We start from the raw sequence: 22816 nt of genomic DNA, 5'->3' as shown, positions 1-22816 counted from the left end.
TAACACTCAGTTTCTCTCTCCCTCCATTTCTCCCATCCTTTTATCCCCCATCTCTTCCCATCCCTCCATCTCTCACCCTTCCACCTCTCCCATCCATCTGTCTCCTGCTCCTCCATCTCTCCTCCCTTTCTCCCATCCTTCTATTCCTCCTATCCCTCTATTCCTCCCATCCCTTTACCTCCAGTTTTTTCATCTTCCACTCTGCCAGCTCTCCTCCATTTCTCCCATCCCTCCATCTTCCTCCCATCTCTTTCTCCCCCGTCTCCTCCCCATTCCTCCATCTCCCACTCTTCCACCTCTCCCATCTACCTTCCCTCCCATCCCCAGTTCTCCCTCTCTGCCTCTCTCCTCCTCCCTCTCTTCCTCCTCCTCCTCCTCCCCCCGGCTCGCCTCCTCCTCCCCCGCCCGGTACCGCATTGCCGTAGTGCGGGGGGGCCGCTGCATTGCGCTGCCGCCGTCAATAGGTGGGCCCCTCCCGGGGAGATAAAGCCGCCGGAGCCCAAGCTGGCAGCCTCTGCCGCCCCGACCGCCGCTCCGGTAAGAGCTCCGGCCCCCCCCCGGGATCGGGCTGCTCGGAACGGGGGGGAACCCTGCTGGGAGGGGGGTCGCTGGGATGGGGGTACGATGCGTGTGCATGGGGTGCTGCTGGTATCGATGGTGGAGGGGACCCCTGGGATGGAAGGAGGGGATGGGGATGGGCCGCTCCTTCAGCCCGCAGGTAGGAAACAGCCCGCACCCTGAAAGCTTGAGGAAAGGAAAAGGATAACGTTGAAATGAAAAAGTGAAAATAAATAAGGAAAAAAAAAAGAGAAGAAAAAGAAAAAAAAAACGGGGGAAAAAATGAAAAAAAAAAAAGAAAAAAAAGAAAAGAAAAAAAAAAGAAAATAAAGGAATCCCCCACTTCCCCCGCAGCCCCGCGCCCTGGGTGCGCGGAAGGGAGCGCAGCCGACGCCGGGCACCTGCGCGGGGCTGCGCCATGGCCGGATCCTGAGCTCGTTCAAGGGCAGGGAGGAGGGCCGGGGGCAGCGGGGCTGTCACCACCCGCCCGAATCGCTGTGCGAGCAGAAAGCTGCCCCCAACCCGCTTCGCTTCTATGGGCAGCTTCATAAAATTGGATTTTATTAGACGTCAAATTAAAGCTCCTAATTGTGCAGAGCTTCTGTAGCAGCTGCGGCACCATGGTAACCCTGGGAGATGCCAGAACAGATCTATTGATTTTCGTTTTAAGCCTCCTCCCTCTGTTTCATCCAGATTCAGGGCAGCAAAATACCACAAAATCCCCCACAGCAGGCTCAGCCGTGCTGCCCTGCCCCGCTCTTTGCAGCCCGGCTCAGGGCAGAGTCCGAGGGCTATTTTTGTCCGTCCCGTTTTTCGGGCACCATGCTGTCACCCAAGAGGTGAAGGCACCCGGTGGGGATGGGCACCCATGGCTCCTCCCAGGATGCCCATGAAACGGAGGGTTTGGAAATGGAATAGGGTTTGGAAAGACCTAGAAGGCAGCAGTGCAGAGCCATCGGAAGGCTGTTTTTTTTTCATGGAGGAAGGGCACCTTCGAGGTACCGATGACGTAGCCTTGGGAACTGGGGGTCTCCAGGAAGGCAGACGACAAAATCATGGTATCTTGCTGAGAGCTGGAGACTGGACGTGGTGGCCAGAAATAGGCTGGCCAGTCTCCTCCGGGGGCGGGCTGGATCCATCCCAGCATGAGCAGAGCCACCGAGCCACGGCCATGCAGCCCAGTCTGGGCTGGGAATGCTGTGGTGGGGGCTGCGCTGACGCTGCTTTTTTTCCCTTACAGCCTCTCCATAAACGCAGCTGCCTCCCCAGTGCTCCCCCCGCCGCCCTCCCGCTGCGCGTAGCCCACCAGCATGGGGAAGGAGAAGACGCACATCAACATTGTCGTCATCGGGCATGTGGACTCTGGGAAATCCACCACCACCGGGCACCTCATCTACAAATGCGGGGGCATTGACAAAAGGACCATTGAGAAATTCGAGAAGGAGGCTGCCGAGGTGAGGAGAGTGTCCCCCGTCATGTCCCCAGCTCCATGCTGATGTCCCTCCTTCTCCTGATGATGCCATCCTCGTACCTTTCTCCCTTCGTTCCCATCACTTTTTTCCTTCTGCATCCCAAGTCTTCCCGGCTCCTGTGGCCCATTGGTCCATTGGGTGCTCGCCCCCAACGCTGAGCCCACCACCTGGGGATTCAGAAGATGGATTGCGGTACCAGCAGTAATGGCGAGCGTTCTGGGAGAGCCACGATGCTGCAGGGCATGAAATTCTCACCAAATGTTGTGCACGAGCAGGAAAACCTGATAAATCCCTTCCTGCCTTGTGCATGACCGTGAATTTCACCCTGTAGCATCTCCTTCCAGCATCAGCTGGAGCACAGATTTGGTCCACTTGGCTAAAGACCCATCCCCTTGATGGGTGTTGGTTTGTATCCCTCAGTACAGGAAAGCTGGCATGGAGTATCAGCATTTCAGTTGAATTCTTTTGTTTAGCCTCTCTAATGGTGCCATTTGTAGCAATGTCATAGTGCAGGCATTTATCAGGCTGTCACGCTGCAAAGCACCACCCAGCACCTATAATGTGGCACATGCATAGGTCAGAGAGGAAAAAATATCCTTGGAGACAGAGGAAAACGCTGCGAATGGGAAGGGCTGGGAAATAAGCGATGGTAAATTCTAGAGAGGTGGGTGAGCCGGGAGCAGCCTGGCTGTGTTACCATGGGGCAGATCTGGTCAGAAGAGTCTCATTGTCATCATACCATGAATCTTCCACAGACCTTTAACGCAGACATCCCTTAATTTTTCTGGACAAAACCTCACATTTAAAAGAAAAGATGGATTGGGGGGGGGGTTGGGAAGAAGCCTTCTGAGCTGCCATTCCTGATAGCACATCTTGCTGTCTGTCTGTCTGCCTGAACCCTTTGGATGTGCCAGTAGCATCCGAGCTACACCATCCATTTTCCTGCCTCATCATCAGTCTTCTCTTGCAGCCCTTAAGAGCAGAGCCTCTTCCTTAGAATCAAATCATCTCTCTTTCCCCCATTTTAAAACCATCGCTGCTATCCCTTGGTGTATTTCCAGCCCCTTACCTACAGATCAGGTATGGCACGATGGGGTTATCACAGACGCGATTGCAGCTGTGTTAATTGAGCAGACATTTCCCCTGACTTGCCAGAATACGCGGGGACTGGGAGCTGCTATTAATAGCCTATTGACTGAGCTTACCGACTCCATTTTCTGATGCAGGGCTGGGGAAGGGTTTTCTTCCATTAGGTGGCATTCTCAGGAAATGGAGGCCTGCGTGCACCCAAAAAGCTCTCAGAAAACAGGGTCCTATTTTTATCCTTATTATTTTCTTTTTCCTATGAGAAAAGATTTTATTTTTCTTTTTGACTTCAAGGGCAGAAGTAACAGTATCTCCGAGGGAGGAATTGTTCTCCTTTTTTTAAAAAACAACAATGAACCCAAACCCAACTGTATTAGTGATATCCAGATAGAAAGCTGTCCCTCCGCTGGGGTCTGATGGAAGAAATTCAGGCAGTTCTGGCACTGAACAGTGAAGGTATTGTGCAATGCCAGATAATGCAGTGTTTTTTTCAGCAGCAGCTCTGGGTAACTGAATATACCCTATGGAAGGAGGGGAGCTGTTTGCTAAATAAAGGATCTCACTTGTCTTCAGGTTACGTCCGACGGCACGTTCCGGGGGGGTACACCAAATGGGCAGCTTTTGGTTGGGTACGGATCCCCGTGGTTCCTATGAGGAAATCCTGGGTTTTGGGATGAGCTGGATCCCCCCACCACCTGCTGCACCCTGGGGCCTGCTCTGTGCCTCAGATTCCTCACCCCTAACCAAAGTGCTGATGGCTGAAGGCTGTGGGGTTCGCTGGTTGAGCTCCTGCCTGAGCACGCCTCATTATCAATGCACTGCACAAAATGAATCCCTTTTTCCTTAGCCCTCCTCTTGGCTTGGGCAGTAAATTAGCACGCTCTAATGATGCCCTAAATATCCCCCAGCCAGGGAGGGAGTGGGTGTGCATGCTGGAAAGGGTTAACCTCCCAGCTCCCATTCTGCATCTCTTGCTATATTGGAGCAAAGATGTGATTCTGGATGTTTCCACCCCCTGCTCCTGCAGGCACAGAGCTTGGAGCTGCCACTGGGGCTGCGGCATCACTCGGCACTCCCTCTGAGGAAGGGGAGGTTTGCTCTGGCTTTAGGATTTTGGCTGTAATCCCCCCGAGCAAGCTGCAAAGTCATCGCAGCGCTCAGCTGTTACATAAAGGGGCTGGCAGCGTTAATTCCTCGTGCTGCCCGGGCACGGGGCTGTGATGTGGGCGGGATGTGGGGCACAGCGATCCCATCCCGGTGCAGGTGGGATGCGTTGGGTGCGGTGCTGCAGCATCCTCCCTGGTGAGCAGCACTGGAGCTCTCGCTGCCTGCCGGCAGGAGGCATTTCCCTCCGGAGCGGTGATCTATAATGGCCCATTATGAATTTTATGCACTGATGCTCCAGAAGAAATTGCTGCTACAGACATGGGACCGTGGTACAGCACCTCCGTCCTTGCACGGCAGTTACTGCACATTACGTCATCAGCAAATGACCTATTTCTCTCGCTGAATTCTATTTTCCATCTTAGAAATCTTGCCTCTCGGGCCAAGATCTGGTGATTGACACATGTCAACCCTCTGGTCCACCTGGGCTGCCTGAGGGCACAGTGGGGGCAGGGCTGTGCTTGTCCTCCCCCATCTGTGCAAGATCCCAGTTCAGAGCCTGGGGAAGGTCTGGCTCTGCTTGTTGGCATTGAAGGACACTGACCCAAAGGATGCAGCATCCTGGTTTTATCAGGGAGTGTGCTTTATCACAGGGCAGTGAGGTTTTCTGTGGCTCATCTCACCCGGTGTGATTTTCTACATGACAATGTTGGCTGGGATTTTGGCCATTTGGCAGTGACAGTTGGTCTGACTGCAGCTCGCAGTCGCTTTTCGTGCAAATTCGCACACTCTATGGCAAAAATCAATCACGTTTCTGTTCAGCTCCTAGCAACACTCTTGCATTTAATTTTCTTTTAACCCATTCCCCTGCTGCATCCTGTCAGTTCAGGGCTCCCTCACTGAGCAATGTCTTTTCCCTCTACCAGCTGTCTCAGGTTCACTTAAAAGATTAAAATGCAGCAGTAAGAAGCTTTCTAGCCCTGCTGTGTAATTCTGTATCAATGAGATTTCACAGCAGCCCTGCAGGGCTGTGGTGTCTCATGGAGGAAACCTTGTTAGTCTCCGGCTCTAGCTTCTCATCCAATCCCACCATGAATCCTCTTCATAACTCTGCTTCCAGCCTCTTCTCCATCCTACCGGGGAATGTGTTAAGAACCATATCTCCTTTCGTCTGTGTATATTGACATATAGATAATGGCTGCCATTGACTTCAGGGGGTTTGCAACGTGACCTCTGCCTTCATGGCTATGGGAGCTGGGACATGCTCCATAGTGGGGAGTGCCTTGGTTTTGGGGCTCTGACCAGCTCTCACCTTTGTGTTGGCCAGATGGGGAAGGGGTCCTTCAAATACGCCTGGGTGCTGGACAAGCTGAAGGCTGAGCGTGAGCGTGGCATCACCATTGACATCTCACTGTGGAAGTTCGAGACCACTAAGTACTACATCACCATCATTGATGCGCCCGGCCACAGGGACTTCATCAAGAACATGATCACTGGCACATCCCAGGTGAGAATGGGAGGCTGGGAGCTGCTGGACATGGGGGCCTGAGGCTGCACCAGTGAGTGATGGTGAGCAGGGTCCATGCAACAATTGGCACCAGGTCCCTCTCTGGATGCTGAGGAAAGGGTTTCTTTGGGCAAAAAGGAGTGGTTTCTTTACAGCACTTCCCCTGCTTCTATGTGCTGGGGATGAATACGGACTCTGAGAAGCAACAGGATGCTGTGAGCTACACATCTTTTTGCGAGAATGTCTCCCATGTTATTTTAGCCTCAGACAACTCAGATATACAAGAAGCTTCCCATGGACCGTTAGGTTTTATTGACCAGATGAGACTCTGTGTCTTTTCTTTTTCCGTTTTCTCAAAACAGCCATCTTTGTTCCATAAACCACACCACAATGCCAAACTCTGCAGCTTCCCCCAACTGCACTGCACTGCACTGCACTGCAGGGCATTTCTGCATCCCAGAGCCCTTCATGGGCACTAGGTGAGCCTTGCTGCATGCCCCTTGAGGCCAGCTGGGTAGTGCATGCCTTTTGTCAAACCCAGACAGCTTCTGTCACTGGCACTGAGGACAGGAATAAGCTGTGGGAGCTCCTCCATCAACCATGGATGTTGCTGGGAAGACTTCAGTGGGATTTTAGGTGAGGCCTTGGCCCTGCATCCATGGGTGGTCAAGATGAGGTCCTGGTTAGATCCACACAACTTAGAAAGGTCCATCCTGTTGTCCAACATGTTGCAAACCGTGCACAGTTGGCAATAATAAAATAACATGGGTCAGGGTTGAGGTAGCTCAACAGGGTTTTGGGTAGCAAGTGGCAGATCATCTGCCCAAGGCATGTTCATTCTGAGTAATGTTCCCTTTGGGACATACTCAGAGCTCCCAGGAGCAGCATTCTCAGGGGCAGCTGCAGCTCATCATCTCTCCCCTCCCAGGCCGACTGCGCTGTACTGATTGTTGCTGCTGGTGTCGGTGAATTTGAAGCCGGAATCTCCAAGAATGGGCAGACCCGTGAGCACGCCCTGCTGGCTTACACCCTGGGCGTGAAGCAGCTCATCGTGGGCATCAACAAGATGGACTCCACAGAGCCTGCATACAGCGAGAAGCGCTACGATGAGATCGTCAAGGAGGTCAGCGCCTACATCAAGAAGATCGGCTACAACCCAGCCACGGTTCCTTTCGTGCCCATCTCAGGCTGGCACGGGGACAACATGCTGGAGCCATCCCCCAATGTAAGTGGGCGTTGTGTCGTGCTGTTCCCCCACCCTAAATGTCTCCAACCAGGCTGAGGTTGGCTTTGGTGCCGTGTAAGCTCCAGGCATGCTTCATGCATCCCTTGTGCTCAATGGCCCACGTTGCCAGCGTGGATGTTTGTCACGTCGCTGTGACCGTGCTGGGATGAATAGGCACAGTGTGCATGCTTCTTGTTGTACCATGGCCAGACATCCCAGTGGCTCTCCGTGAGCATCCTCACGTGATCTCTAGGACTGTGCTTCTGGGATGCAATTTAAAAATTTCGCTTCGTCAGACCCGTGGTGACGTTAGAGCCATCCGCGGTAATTGTAATGCTCAGCAGGAACAACATGGGTGGTTTTAAAGCATTGTTTTCCCAAGCAAGTAACTCAGTCTGGTTGCAGGGTTGGAGCGGTTCCCACTGCACAGCCGGGCTAGCGCATCATTCATATTGGGCACCTCTTCCCATCGGTGCCGTATCAGTTGCACCCATGTTCCTCTGCTGGGACACCAATTTTTAAGGCAGTTTTCACATGGGAAGGTACCAAGTTTCTCACGTGAAAACCGTGATTTCCTTGAGCATTCATTTGGGGTTTCATATTGGCCAGCTGATTCCATATTGGCCTCTCCCTTCGTGTATCAGTGCTGGTGATGCAACGGTAGGGTGCTATTGCTTCATATGATGGCAGGGGAGAAAGAAGAGATTGAAGAGGCACAGGGGCTTTTTGTCAGACCAGATGCCAATGGCAGTTGTTACTTCTGTCCTTTTTTGGAGAAAAATCTCCCCCGGCTTCAGTCTTCTAAAGACTTAAGAAGGTATTGTGACCTTGAGCAAGTTGCTCAGTGCTGAAACTCCAAAGTACCTTGGGAAACCAATGGGAAACTCAATTCTTCAGGGAGATTTAAGACTTCACTTGTGGATTTGGGGTCAACACTCCAAGAGGAGAGAGGCAACATGTCCAAGTACAGCCAAGGGAGGTTGGGATTGAGAGCCTGAGGTAGAGAAGTGCTGCATTGCAACCTCAAAACGACCTGGCATGTAGCTTGCAGCCTTGCACAGGAAAGACAGCTCATGGGAAGCCTGGGGCTAGCTTGGAATGAGAGGGTTTTTGGGAGATTCCTGTTCCCTGTAGAGTGGAGCTGGGATAAGGTCAGTTGCGGTCATGCCAAGCCCAGCTGCATAGTTCCTGGGTGCCTCCAAATCAGGCTCCAAATGTCAGCAGCTGCTGGGCAGGGAAGATGATCCTGAACAATTCTCTATTAATAGATTTCAGAGGAGAAGCACAGGGCAGGATGGGCCTCACTGGCCTCATTCCTCAGATGGAAGGCTGGGAGCGTCAGGGAGAAAAAACTGGCTGCGGGGCTGGGGGTTCAGGAAAGCTCTACTGAAAGGATGCTTGGACACTCCATATCCCATGATGTGTTCTTCAGGGTCCCCTCCCACCTCTGTGGGGACAGAGTCCACCTCCCCACATTGCACTGCTTCTAGGAAAGCTTGGGTGGGAATCCAGTGCAAATCTCTCTCTTCCCATTCCTCGCTCAAAAAAAAAGCTCTGATTATTCTCACTGGCATGCTCCAGCTGGGTTTCACTAGAGCAAGAGGCAGCCAGGTGACTTGTCCATCCATCAGGGGACAGACCGCCAGGATTGAGGTTGGAACTAGATGGTCTTTAAGGTCCCCTCCAACCTAAGCCATTCTATGATTCTATGCATGTGTGGAGGTGTAGCAGCTGCATCCCTCCGGGTTGCATGGACGTGGGGCTGGAGCCAGCCTTACGTGGGAGAATGCAGCCCATGGCCCTGATGCACAGCATTGCTAGGCTAATGAAAAAATGACAGTTTGACATTTTCTAGCCTTTTGGCGAATGGGGTTTTGCATGAAGCTGGCCTTCTGTTGCTGCAGCTGAGAGAACAAGGCCACTTGGGGTGGGTTTTGGAGGCTTCTGCTCTGAGGGGTAATGCAGCCCAAATACACTTCATCTGTGATGCAAGATTGGGATGTATGGGCTACAGAGTGGGCAAAACTGGAGAAACGCGACTTCTTTATAAAATGAAGATGGAGTGCAGTAGGAATTAAAGCTCAGCCGTTAATGATGGGAGCTTGAGCTTGTGGTGCCTGTGGCTGAGAACACAGGGTTAACACACAACCTGCCAGACTGTTTTATGTCAGACCCTGCTTCTGCCATGGAGCTGTGGAATAGTTATGGCTCTTGGGAAGTGGATATGGAGGCGTACATGAGCAAGGTTTTGTTGTGTGCTGGTCTGCTTTGAGCGACATGTTGCACGCAAGGGTCCAGTGTTAGGCAGAAACATTTATAAACAACAATCCTGTCCTCAGCAGCTTTGAAGAAACTCAGTGGCTCTGCAGTCCCTGTGCTGAGGGCTGGATACATGTGGCTGGTGTGGGAAGGCAACACCTCTGAATTAGGAATGGAGGCTGCAGGTTTGCTAAGTTTAACCACTTTTGTCCTTTTTCTTCTGCTCATGGATGTTTCACAGGTTTCTAGGAGAGGGGGGAGAAGGGGGATGGAGATGGATAAAGGAATGCAGGTGAACATGCAGGGATGGTGGAATGCAAAGACCTTACCAAACCCAAATAAATCCAGGATGTGGCTAAACCAGCTCCACGCAGGTTGTCCCAGCAGGACACCTTAGTTCGACCATCCCAGGATGCTGAGGACAGAATCAGTGCATGCTGTTGCTGTTCTGTCTGCAGATGCCCTGGTTCAAAGGCTGGAAGGTGGAGCGCAAGGAAGGCAACGCAAGTGGGGTGTCCCTCCTGGAGGCCCTGGACACCATCCTGCCCCCAACCCGCCCCACAGACAAACCCCTGCGCCTGCCCCTCCAGGATGTCTACAAGATTGGAGGTGAGCTACCATCAGCATACCACTTCTCTTTAACTGGAGCCTTCCTTCCACAGGGATTTTGGAATGATGTTTCCAGGTATTGGAAAGGTGGAGGGATTGGACTTCTTGAACTTCAAATAATACTGGAGAGAAGGGTATTTGCTCCAGGGCAGAGACCCCATGTGAGACTTTGTGTTGGAGACATACATGCCCAGAGATGGGAGAGGAGCAGCAGGTTTGTGAGCTCTCTTCAGCAAACATGATGCCAAAATGGCTACAAATTTGGGTGTCCCAGAGGTCACGGCTGGCAGAACCAGGTGGAGACCAGCCAGGAATGAGATTCTGCTTGGCTGTGGTCACTGATGCTTCCAAATGCTGGTGTCCATCAGCAGCACCTCCTTGTGCCCAGCTGCACCATGGGACCAACCTTTTAGGGAAGTGCCAGTGACGTGGGCACTTCTCAGGGCTTTAAATATCCCTGTGCTCTCTGTCCTGCTGGCAGTACCAGGCAGCCCTGCAGAGCCATTTCCAGTCCCTTCCACTCTTTTCAAAGGGCACATACATTGCAGAAACAGGCCATGTTCAGTGTTCCTCCCTCACTTTTAGTAAGCATTTTAATGCAAGCGTTTGTTTGCAACAGAGATGAGGGATGGTGAGCAGCTCTGCATCCTCCTCTTGTTCAGCTGGGGGAAAGACAGGGTTTTTCCATGCGATTAGGCAGGTCCTTAGGGAGCAGAGACACCGTCAGAAGGATGGAAGTGAAGGCAGTAGGGTTGATGTGGAGAAGTGGATGGATCCCACCAGTTTATTTTCAAGGTTTTTTCTCTTAATGCTTCTTCACCTGGATCTAGAGGTGAGTTTTCCTCAAATCTCCTGTTGACACAAGGTGCAGAATGTCCCATTCATCTAATTAGCCATCCTGTTCCCTGATGCGCTGAAGATGATGAGTCTATCAGGGTGTGTTGCTGCGCATACACTGCAGTGTTCCTGGTCCTCTGCATAGGAGGGAATGGCTGCTGCAAAGGAAGAACTTCCAGGGCATGTGGTTGCTCATGGCCTTTTAACTATGATGCAAACCCACAGTTTTTTTACAAAACATTGGGTAGAAAGGGCTGATTCATGGTATTTTTGAAGACCCTAAAGTTGATCTCGCAGCTAATAACTGATTTTTGGTTTGTCAAGAAACGAATGCAGTCTCTGATAAAAGCCACTGGAGATGCCATGCTGCCCATCATGTGCTTTGTGGGTGACATTCTGCTCTGATCTCTCCTTGCCCCTGCAGGGATCGGCACAGTTCCCGTGGGCCGAGTGGAGACTGGCATCCTGCGACCCGGCATGGTGGTCACCTTTGCGCCTGTGAACATCACCACTGAGGTGAAGTCTGTGGAGATGCACCATGAGGCGCTGAGCGAGGCCCTGCCTGGGGACAACGTTGGCTTCAACGTGAAGAACGTCTCCGTCAAGGACATCCGCCGTGGGAACGTCTGCGGGGACAGCAAGTCAGACCCGCCGCAGGAGGCAGCACAGTTCACGTCTCAGGTCAGCTGATTAGAATTCTATTCTGTTCCATTCCATTCTGCTTTTACTCCACTCCACTCCCCTCCACTCTATTCCATTCCACTCTACTCTATGCCATTCCACTCCACTCCACTCCACTCCATTCCACTCCATTCCATTCCACTCCACTCCATTCCATTCCACTCTACTCCATTCCATTCTATTCCATATCATTCCATTCCATTCCCAACATCCAACAGCTCACAGCCTTGCACAGCTGACAATGGGGAGATAACTCCTCGGTGGGCAGTGTACCCACCAGGGAAAGCTGGACATTTTAGACGTTTCCTGGGGTTTAAGCCTTGGGTTTGCAATTTGCACGCTGGTGCACATGAAAATGGTTGCTCCCTGTCCCAAATGCAGCTGGTTCTGGAGAAGAGCAGGGCTAGGTAACCTCTCATGAGGTACTTGTACCCATGTCCTTCTTGGTGCTGAACAAATAAATGATAGCTTAAGTAATGCTTTAAAGAAGGGAAGGATTCTGCCATGAAAGCCAGTTAGCTTTTCTCTGTGTGTGGCACGAGAGGTCATTGATTTCCTGACCTTGCTGGTCCTTTCTGGCACCGAGCTGTGCAAGACCCAATAGCCAAGTCCCTTTGGACCTTGTTGTGTCTCCCAGGTGATCATCCTGAACCACCCCGGGCAGATCAGCGCTGGCTACTCACCTGTCATCGACTGCCACACCGCACACATTGCCTGCAAGTTCGCCGAGCTGAAGGAGAAGATCGACAGGCGCTCTGGCAAGAAGCTGGAGGACAACCCCAAATCCCTGAAATCGGGTGATGCAGCCATCGTGGAGATGATTCCTGGCAAGCCGATGTGTGTGGAGAGCTTCTCCCAGTACCCACCCCTTGGTAAGGGAATAGCTCCTGCATGGTGTCCCATGGAGGAGCATGGAGGCTGCTTGCGCGCAGACCTCACACTGGTCATGCCAAACCTCCTACTGGTCAGACGGGGGGGCAGAGGGAGGTGAATATGTTCCATTGCTGCTCCATCTGCAAAATCTGATGCATGAGCTGCGTTGGGGCAGGTGGGACAGGCTCTTTACTGGGCTGGGTTTTCCCTCTGGGAATCGCTGCAAACCAACAGGGGCTGTGCAGGAGCGTTTCTCAGCTTCCCCATCTCTGCCCTGACACAAAACTGATCAGGGGAAGAATCAGAACCTTTCAGGGGATGGCACAGCCACGTCACTCACATCCTGCTCCATTCCCCAGGCCGCTTCGCTGTCCGTGACATGCGGCAGACCGTGGCCGTGGGCGTCATCAAGAACGTGGAGAAGAAGAGCGGCGGGGCCGGCAAAGTCACCAAGTCTGCCCAGAAGGCCCAGAAGGCTGGCAAATGAATCGTGGGCTCCCAGTGCGTAGCGCAGAAACCATCCCTGACACCAGGACGCTGCCACCGTCTCCCCCCGGCGCATGTGTGCACATCAGCTTGTAAGAGTTTATATGTCAACGACTGGATGCTCACCATTAAGGTCCAGTGGAAATTCTTTAAAAGGAAAAGCATGTTCCAGCGTTTGTGAGGCTTCATGTTAATTTTACCAATAAAACTGGTACAACATCCACAGTGGAAAAAAAATAACAAACAAAACAAAACAAAAAAAAAACAACCAACAACAACAAAAAACAAACCAACCGACCCCAAAGGTGTGGAGCTCTGTGTGTGTGTGTGTGTCATTGAGAGGGGCTGGTTTTCTGGGTCTGTGCAGGGCAGCCGTTGGGATGGGAACAGGCAGGGATGGGAGCACCCATGGGTGCCCAGCTCCAGCCATTCACTGGCTCTCACCTCATAACCCATAATTTTGGGAGAAGTGTCCAAACCTGCCTCTCCTCCACATATTTCCTTCCCTCACCTGCAGCAGCTCCCCCAGAAGCCTTTCTCACCCAAACGAAGCCATAAGCAGAGCCCAGAGGTGCCCAATGGCTGCCCAGAGCCCCAGAACTCAGGGTGTCCACCCAGGACTGTGTTCTGGCCCCATTGCAAACTTGTAGAGCAGGTGAAGGTGTACCCACACAGCACGGGATGCCTGAACCCAAAGGCTGTAGCTGGGGGGTGCTTAGGACCGACCGAAGGGTGGGACGTGGTTTAGTGGGCACGGTGGGGATGGGTTGGTGGTTGGACTAAATGATCTTGGAGGTCTTTTCAACCTTCATGTTTCTATGATACTGAATACAAAGGTAGAGGAGGAGCGAGGAGCTGCTCTCACTGTGACACAGTGCTCTGGGGACATCTCCAAGGTTTTTTCCTTGAAGGCGGGGCTGGCAGCATATTCGGGCATCATCCTGTGCTCATACAGCAATATTTAGGAGAAGTGGCAGCCACCTGGCAGAGGATGCAGGGTGAAGAATGGCACCATGCCAGCTCCTTCCCAGGAGGGCCCCAGAGGCACAAGGATCATTACTGTTTGTGTTGCAGGAGTTCCTCGTTAATAACAGATGCTCTGCAGCCCTGCATGCCCCAGGCAGTGTCCCAAGCCACCGCAATCCTGTGCCAGCTCTCAGTGCTGCCTTCCCCAGAACTGCACTCACAGTGCACCAAGGTTCCTCTTTGCACCCACTGCTGTTTCCAAGCAGGATGGCAGAACCTCGCCCCATGCTTGGTTTTCCCCCATCCTTAAGCAGTGGGGATGGGAGCTCCTATGGGGACATCCCTGCTGCACTATGCAGTGCCTCCAGCTCTCCCATCCCCAACAGGAGCTGGTCCTGGAGCAGCAGGGACCTTGGGGTCAGACGAGAGACATGATCAACACAAGGTCCGCACCTGGTCCTCCGTAGCTATTTTAAAAGCAAAAACAAGCTTGACAAAGCCACGGGTACGTTTCCATAGAAATACAGCAGGGGAGCTGTGAAGATGCTCTGGGAGCGATGCACAAGCGGTGCGGTAATTAACGGTGTAGCTGCATAAAGGGAAAACTGAAAACCCTGAGGGTTTAACTCAAACTTGCTCACAGCAGGTTTGAGTTTTCAGCTCTACTTCTGTGCACTTGGTACCCCGGATAATCTGCAAGTTTTGAAAGAAGAGATGGAGCCTGAAGGGAGATGCCTGGTTTGGGAGGTTTGGGCTGAGCTCTGTAGAGAGCCAAAATAAACAGAAATGTTCTGATTAAGGCCCATTTCAAAGCATAAGATTGAAAAATCAGGTATGTTGAACTTCTGGGGGTCTCGACTCAAAGCAGAACGAAGCCATGTTCTGCCTCCACCCAAACCTTGGGTACGAAGACTCATCGTGGACCTGATCAGTCACTGCCGTGCAAATCACTGCCCAGCACCAGGAGGCAAGGGGGATGGTGCACCTATTCTGGGGTGAGACTGACCCATTTTGAGTTTCTACCGAAACGATAAGCAGCCCAGCATGGCTCGGAACGGGGCCACAGATGGTTTTCAGCAAACCCTGCAGCAAACAGCAGCTGATTCGTGAGCCATCAGCACTGTGCATAAAGCAGGCAGGTGGCATGCTGCCTGTGTCAGGTGACAATGATGATGAGGTGATAGAGCTGTGCTGGGGAAACGCATTTTAAAACACCAGCTTCTCCTCCCTACCATGCGCAGGTGTGCTGGGACCTCACTGAAAACTCAGATTTTTTTCCCTAGCCACTCTCTTTTTATTTTTTTTTGGAGGTGTTTCCCATCACTGTCCTCCTTACTTCCCCTCCTTACCAGCCTCAGCGACGCCATCTCGTGGAAACACACATGAAATCCTTCTGCAGAGATAATTAGGGACAGGAGATGCAAACCAATGGTGCTACTGCTGCAAAGCCCGGCCTAGGAACCTCGTCCACAGCAAGAGCAGGGAGCTGCAGAGTGCTCATTGCTGTTTCTTCAGGGATCAGAGTGTGCAAACACAATTCCATTACCCAAAACTTAAAACTCAGGGGGGAAATGACAGCAACTGGAGGTTGCAGGAAAGTCAGAGTGCACCAGGGCTGGCTCTCCCATGGTGCTGCCCATCAGGTGTTTGAGAAACCACCAGGCTGGCTGTGTGCTGTTAATTATTTAAGTGAGTTTCGTTAAGCTGTCGGAGCTGATTGGCTGACTCAGCAGGCATTTGGGCTGCTCTAAAATATTGATGAGGCAGCTGCAAGACTGCAAGTGGAACCCACGCTGCAGATGCTGAGCTGGGTGAATTTGAGCTGCCCGCTACCCTTCCACACTTGGCAGTGGGTTCAAGCAGCAGCCACAGCTTCCTCGCAGGGTCAGCACAGTACCAGGGAGCTGCTGGCCTCCAGCTGGACCTTCCATCCCATTCCTCCCTTGGAGGCCAAGTTATGCTTCCAGCATCCCCAGGAGCCATCACTGGTCCTGCCATTGCCTGCTGGGGCTGACCCATCCCCAGTAGATGTGGGAATGATGCAGGTGCAGATGGAATTCTGCAACTGCTCTGCTCCTGGGCCCATGTCTCCAGAACTTTCTACTCATTTCCTTTAACCACCTCCCTCTGCATCCTCCTCCCACTGCGTTTGGAGCTACATTTTCAGTGTGAGCTTGGGATGCTTTTGCAGATGGGGTGGCACTGAGCTCTGCACCATGCCCTGTCCTTCTCTTGGCCTGTGCTCTCACTGCATGTGCAGATGTTGCTGACCTGAAGCAGAAACCCAAGCTGTAGCACAGCCCAGGGCTGAGCTCCTTCCATGCACTCCCCTGTCTTTGGTGATCCCCGTTCAAGCTCTCTGAAACCATTCAGCCGGAACTCAAGTGCTTCACACAAAGATGCTGCAGCACCTTCAGATAATTTATTCCAGCTTTGCTCACAAGCAGTCCTTCCATGTGCCAGCCTGCCTGCAAATTTAGGCTGGCCTGTTTTTGCTTAGTCTAAGTTATTTCTAATCTCCCCCTGTCTGGCGCTATTTTCATGCCTTCAATCTGCTGAATGCTCTTTGCAGTGCTGGCCAGCGGAGCACTTAGGTTTGATGAACCTGGAAGCGGCCAGCCTGCAGGACAGGGCATGCCAGGGTCATCTGCAAGAAGGGCAAAGAGAGGAGGGTGAGCTCCAGCTAGCAGCACTGCTGCAGGTTGCTGAGTCCCCACCGCTCTGCTTGCTGTTAGCATGCACAGGGAGATGCTGAGTGAGATATTTTGCATGCACAGTCCAGTGCCCAGAGGACGGGAACATCCTTTGGACCAGAGAGCACAGGATGAAGTTGCAAGAACACAACAAGGACTGCATGTAAATAAGGCTGGGAGTGAGGAAAGTCATCCTGCAAACGCAGCATCAGCTTCATCCAGAGGAATGCCCCACAGAGAAAAAGCTCTCAGGCATCAGGACTAAAGGAGTCCAATATCTTATGGGATCGTTATGAAAAAGTGTGGCTGGATTTTCTGATGCCTTAATGGGGTTGTGGCTGGGTCACCATCTCCATCACCAGAGAGATTTCAGGATTCGTATCCTCTCCGATCACATATTTTTACTTGCAGCAACCTGAAGTATCTCACTTATCTCTAACAAACTAAGATAAAAATTGCCCACAGTTATTAAAGAGACAGACAGATCCAGAGCTGAACCACATATGCCAGCTTTCCTTGGGACCTCAGGTTAAAACTAAATAAATCACAAGCCCTCGTCCCTTTGTGTTCCCTTGCTTCCCTCAGCGTGCAGGCTGGAAGCAGAAGCTCGCAGTGCAGCGCAGTGCAGAGAGACTCTGAGTTCAGTTCCTGTAAGTTTGTCCTTGCATCAGACAGCTGTGTGCTGTGGCAGCCAGCTCTGCCCAGGAGTTTCCCAACAGCTTCCATGGCTTTAAGCCGTTCTAGGATAGGTCTCTTACCTGGAACTTGGATCAAAAGGGACCGTCTTAATTTAAGAGAAAAGCTAGATTCTGCTTTTCAATATTTTTTTCCCCTAAAGGGAAAGGTTACATGAGAAAATTGGAGAGCAGGTTTTTGCATTTGGAAGTTCTCTTTTCTCTCAATAATGAAAAGATAAAAAAAATAAATAGCTATATAACCTTTCCCAGTTGCAGTAATGGGGTTCAGTGGTTTCTCTTGCCAGCTCTGGCAAGTACTCCCAGCCCCCATGCCCCTTTCCACCCCCACAGCAGCCCACCAAGGTGGGGCAGAGCCCAGAAAGGCCCCTCCTCTCTTAACTCAGGGCACCCAGCACCATTTGGAGCCTATTTATTTTTGCTGGATGTGTTGTTTTCCTTCTTTCTTCACTGCAGAACAATCCACAAGAGGAATCTAGTGTGCTCCTGTACCGCTCATCTCAGATGAGACAGATGTGTCAGCATTGTTAGCTATTTCAGTACGGGCTTTTTCTTTCTGATGACAACCTCCAGGTCCTAAATATTCATGCAGGTTTCAATTCAGCTTTGAAGTTGGTGGGAGGCAGGTGCTTGAATGGGAACAAAGCAGCTCATGGGCCCTGGGGGACTGGTCCCAGGTGCAGATACAGTCCTGGGGGATGCTTCACTGGAAGCAACCAGTCCTGAGCTGGACCCCAAGTTCATGGGATCTGGTAGGGCTGTAAGTTACAAAGAGTGGTGCATTGGTTTGAAGAAACTGGAAGGTGCTGCCCATGGGAAACCTTGCAAGCCGTGTCCCTAAGAGGCTGCCCCATACGGAGCTGCTGGTGGCTCCATGGAGGGGAGATGAGGTCCTGGGGCTGTCTCATCCCAAGGGATGAAGTGTGGGAGCACAGAGGTGGCAGCAACTTGATTTGCATGGCCTTGGTCCTCATGGGTGCGGGAGGAGGCAGGAAGCCAAGGAGGCTGGGAGGGACGAAGTGAGCGATGTAGACATGAGGAATGACAGAGAGCTAAATTTACAGAGTCTGGGAAAAGGAAGACTCAGGGGCAACATGGTCGCAGGCTAAAAATACCTTCAAGGTAACAATATAAATGAAGAAAGGGAATTGTGCGTCGTCTCAAAGGAGGGTAGGGCAGGAGCCAGAGCTGGAGGCGGATGAAGGAGATGCACAGAGCGGAGGGGAGGGAGACCGCGCTGGGAGGATTTGCCAGGGGAGGGGGCTGGGAGACAGGTAGAGCCATGAGATGTTGGGGGAAATGAGGTGGACACATCCCTGTGTGACCAACTTGCTTCCTTTCAGCTTTGTGCATGCCCTGAAGGCAATCCTGTTTAATTCAATAGAATTCACCCCAACTTTGTTTTTCACCATTGCTTCTCCTTTCTTGTGCCTGGTCCGCTTGCTGTTCCACCGGGATCTGGTTTTCCTTCCAGTCAGGCCTGCACAGCACAAACAAATACTGAAACCTCACCAATTTTAATTGCTCTTGGAAAGAAGAGACAAAAAAATCCCAGTTGAGCAAAGAATGCACACGCACTTCAGTGCGACTCAGAGGTTTCTCTCCATGTGAGTGCTTTGTGCTGCAGCTCAGGCCCATCCCATTCAGCACGACTTGCCTTGGGTTTTGCTGTAGGTGCTGCAATGAAGCAGGTGCTGTCTAAGAACAGGACAGAAAGATGGATGATGGCACAGAATTTTTGCATCTGCTAAATATGTAATATAAAACAAGTAGCTCTGTCAGCACCAGATGGAAGGCAGCCTGGCATTTTATCAGTGCACTAGCTGCAAATTCTGACTGGAGCACGTTAGTGGCTGGGGAGGCTGGGGAGTGATGTCTGCATGGGTTCCTTCTCTGGTGTCCAGCAGGGATGGGATCACACTTCAGGATCCCCTTTGAATGGGAAAGGAGGCAGCATCAGAGAACCTCTCCCTCTTTCTAGGCTTCTCATTTTCATGAAAATTGACACAAACTTAATTAACCTCAAGGCTGATAACCGTCAAATTTGATTGGAACTGGACAGTCATCTGGTGTCTCTTCATTTTTGGTTGTTAAAGAATATCAGCAGTGATGCTGTGGTTGGATGCACGAGCTCTGAAAGGCTTTTGCTCTCTGCCCCATGTCCACATTGAAGCCAGGGTGGTCCCTCAGCACTGGGGTTGTCTCCACCACTCGGGGACCCAAGGGTTGATGTCCCTGTCCCCTCCCATGGCAGCAGGAGGTTTTGCAGACCCTGTGCTGGCTCAGGCCAAGCCATGAATGGGATTTCCAGGTTGGTGAGACAAAGCCACCCCACCTGCTGCTGACCCTGTGTCTGTAGCAACTCCATGCTTATGAAGTGCATTCATCCCTTCCTCAATCCAATCAATAGAGCATGGATCTTCAACCTAATTTAAGCTTATTTAGCCATTTTCTCTCTCATTAAAGGCCCATTTCATTATGGCTCAATTAACAACACAGAAGAGCAGGGTCCCTCCAATTTACCCTGTCTAGTGCTTCCTTCTCCATCACACATTTGTCCCCAAATCTTCCTATCCCAAACAATGAAACCTTTGCTGAAAGTTGGCGTGTGTTCTAGCCAGAAGCACATATTGCCCCTTGGCACACCCACATTTTTTTTTCTGCTCTGAAAATCTGTCGAATTCTCCACTTATGAACAGGAATTTTTCTTGCAGTGTTTTCCCCTATGGACTCGAGCTGTAGTGCTGGGTGCATCTGCGTGAACCAACCTTACTCTGAAGTCATGTCTCCTGGTTTATATCTCAGAAAAGTTTGCCAAAATGATGCTAAGAAGAGCCCCTGTTGGCCGAGCAGAAAGACATGTCTAATCAATAAACGTGGGCTCTAGGATGCTGGTTGCTGCCAGGGGGAGGATGGGGTGGGAAGAGGTGGGGAATTCAGCAAGAAAAGCAAGATGGGTGGATGCAGGGTGCTGAAAGATCAGTCACCACTTTGCTCTTGGATTAGCTTTGCTTGCATGGTGCAGCACCAGTTAGCTGATCCCTGCACAGGAGGAGATGGAGCCATCTGCTTTAGAATTTGAAAATAGCTGGGGGAGCAAGCTGAGGGTGCCAAAACCCAGGCTATGGGCAGCACAGGGCACGCAAACCACCGGTTGTTGGGTGGGTGTGGAGAGAGGGCTCCACTTCAGCGTTTCACACAGAAGCATATCCCTGGAGTCATTCCACATATTTCACACCAGTCTTTCTTTTTCTCATTCTACTACATATCCAATTGCCAAGGGACAGAACGCAAAGTTTTCATATCATCACAGAGCTCGATAGATTTCCTCTTACCTTCAGGGTCTGAGCTCTCTGCCACCGTATTTGTGTTTAAAGCCATCAGTAGTGTCGAAAGCAAAGAACTGACTCAGTCATTCTGTTTGTGGAGACATAATGTCCTTGGATCAGATAAAAGCACCTTCCCAGTACTGCTTTTACATCCTTCATTAATTCATACAGTGTCAGTGGCTCGTTAGTGGCTGTCTGTCCTCCTGCTCCCCAGCAGAAGTAGCAACAACTGCCTTCATCTTTGCCATTACATCGGAGTGGCAACCCTGCCCATGGCAGAGGGGTTGGAATGAGATCCCCTCCAACCTAACCCATTCTGGGATGTCCTGCTGCAGACTCTGCCCCTTGCTCACGGGGCTTTGCTGCTCTTCCTTTGAGGTTTCATCTCCCTCCCAAATGAAGCCACAATCCCTGACAGCCACCAGCACCACCCCACACCTTCCCCAGCATCTCGCTTACACCCAGGTCTTGGGAATGGTGAAACCCCATCCCACCCCTGAGCCCACTGCTGTTTTCTGACAGCATCGGAGATGCGTGGCACCCAAAGCTGTGCTGCAGTGTGACACCGCAAATGACCAACTAATTAGGCAAAGAGGAACGCGACGAAATTAGATTCTTCTTTAGGGCTCACAGACTATTAGTAATCTGGAATTTGTTAATTGAAAATTGCTTCCTCTGTTTGTTGTTGGCCTTTTGGTGGAGGGGGATATTTCCTGCTTTTGGACTGCGTCGCTGGATCTATAATAATGCACTTTGTACATTAGTGCCAGGCACATTTGTAATTGGCTACCCTATTAAAGAACACTAATGATCTTACAAGTGTTCACAAATAATGAATAGAATGGCCCCTCGCTGAATTGAGTAATTTATTCACTGACATACTTGCAGATCTGTTTTTCCATTATTTAACCCAGCTTTAGCTCTCTGCCTGCCTTGCAGAGACATCTCTTCTTTCAGCCATGTGCTGGAGATAATATGGGTCACAGGAAACTCACTGTTCATCGGGATGTAGGGCTGCTCCACACTGGAGCACGTACGTGATAGGACGTGGAGAGCAAGCAGCAGTGATGTCAGACCCTGGTGCATTAGTTGCTGCTGGGATTCTCCTGAAGCATAAGGGGAGGACAAAAAGGCAGGGCTTGGGAAATGCAACCCTATTGCATTCCCTATGCTGATTTTCTCTTTTGAATATGGAAGGCATAAAATAGAGTGGCAGGATTGGTTTTCCAGCTACTGCCCCTCACAGGAGAGGGAAATGGAATGCAGCTCTGCCAGGTTCCTGCACACCATGGAGCTCTGGGGAACCCTTTTGCTGCTTCCGAAGTAACCGCACTGTGGCAAGGTGCTCTGTGCTGAAGGAAGCAGCTCAGCAGAGCTCACAGTTCTATTTTCATGCAACAAGCCTTGTCCTAAAGCACCGTCTCCTTACGAAAAACATGCAGAGCTGTTTTCCGTGGAGAATAATGGTGAAGGAAGGTGCATCTGCCTTATGTCAGGCTTTTGTGTGTTCTCCTGAGTCCTGGGACTGTCCGCCAGGAGGAAATATTTTGGGGGGCAGAAGCCTGCCATGCTGCATGGGGGAAAATGGTAACGCTGGGCCATAACTTACAGGGTGTGACAAAGAGGTGGTTTGGGTCAGCACGCTTAGAGATGGACTTCCTACAGTGGGAGCATGGTAGCCACACCATGGCCAAGTTTCAGCACAGGAAGTGAGATGTATAGGGGTTTGTGAGCCTTAAGAAGATGGGTTTGACCTCAGGGAAGCGTGGACTAAGGGAATAGCTTTGCATAAGGGGGTTTGTTGTGAGGTTACAGTAGCTGGGTGGGTATGGAGCTGGTTCCCTCCTGTGACCCCGCAGCACTGTCTGTGCCCGCTGCCACCCAGACTGTGGCAGAGCTGTGGGGATGGGCACCCCAGCACAGGGCACCCCCAGCAGAACACCTTGCACCATGGGGCCTTCCCAGGGGGAGAAAACCTGCAGTGACTTTATGGGGGGAAGCCAAAGCGGGGGGACACTAGGGGTGACTTGGGGCAGGGGAAGGGGCCAGAGCTTGATTTTAGAGGATGCTGGGGCTTGCTTTTGGGGACAGGATGTCAGATCCTGAATTTCTGAGAGGATGCTGAAGCCTGCTTTGTGGGAGGACACCAGAACTTGCTTTTTTGGCACTTGTTTCTGTTAGTGCGTGTGTATGGTTTTTGGTGTTTTCATTGTGTCGTTTTTTCTCCTTTTTTTTTTTTTCCTTCCCCCCTCCCCCCCCTTATTTTTTTCTTTGAGGGAGGGGACCCCCCCAGACCCTGATTCTGGAGGATGCTCGCTGCGGGACTTCGGCAGCCACCCCCCGCACAGCGGAGGGTTAACGGGGCGGGCGGAGCGGGCGGGGCGCGGCCCGGCGGAGCCCATTGCGGCCGGTTCCGTTCCGTTCCGTTCCGTTCCT

General features: G+C 51.6%; 1 protein-coding gene across 1 annotated transcript; it reads left to right on the top strand.

Moving 5' to 3' along the window:
* Window positions 370-12918, top strand: EEF1A2 (eukaryotic translation elongation factor 1 alpha 2). The gene is made up of 8 exons (XM_021417075.1): window positions 370-537; window positions 1799-2012; window positions 5548-5727; window positions 6656-6952; window positions 9670-9820; window positions 11082-11338; window positions 11976-12210; window positions 12571-12918. Exons 2-8 carry the CDS (start codon window positions 1869-1871, stop codon window positions 12696-12698), a joined length of 1392 nt encoding a protein of 463 aa, XP_021272750.1. The 5' UTR covers window positions 370-537; window positions 1799-1868; the 3' UTR covers window positions 12699-12918.

The sequence above is a fragment of the Numida meleagris genome, chromosome 19 (genome assembly GCF_002078875.1).
Source record: "Numida meleagris isolate 19003 breed g44 Domestic line chromosome 19, NumMel1.0, whole genome shotgun sequence".
NCBI classification, from domain to species: domain Eukaryota; kingdom Metazoa; phylum Chordata; class Aves; order Galliformes; family Numididae; genus Numida; species Numida meleagris.
Note: the sequence above shows the minus strand (reverse complement) of the source record. Positions and strands in the feature narration are given on the sequence as shown.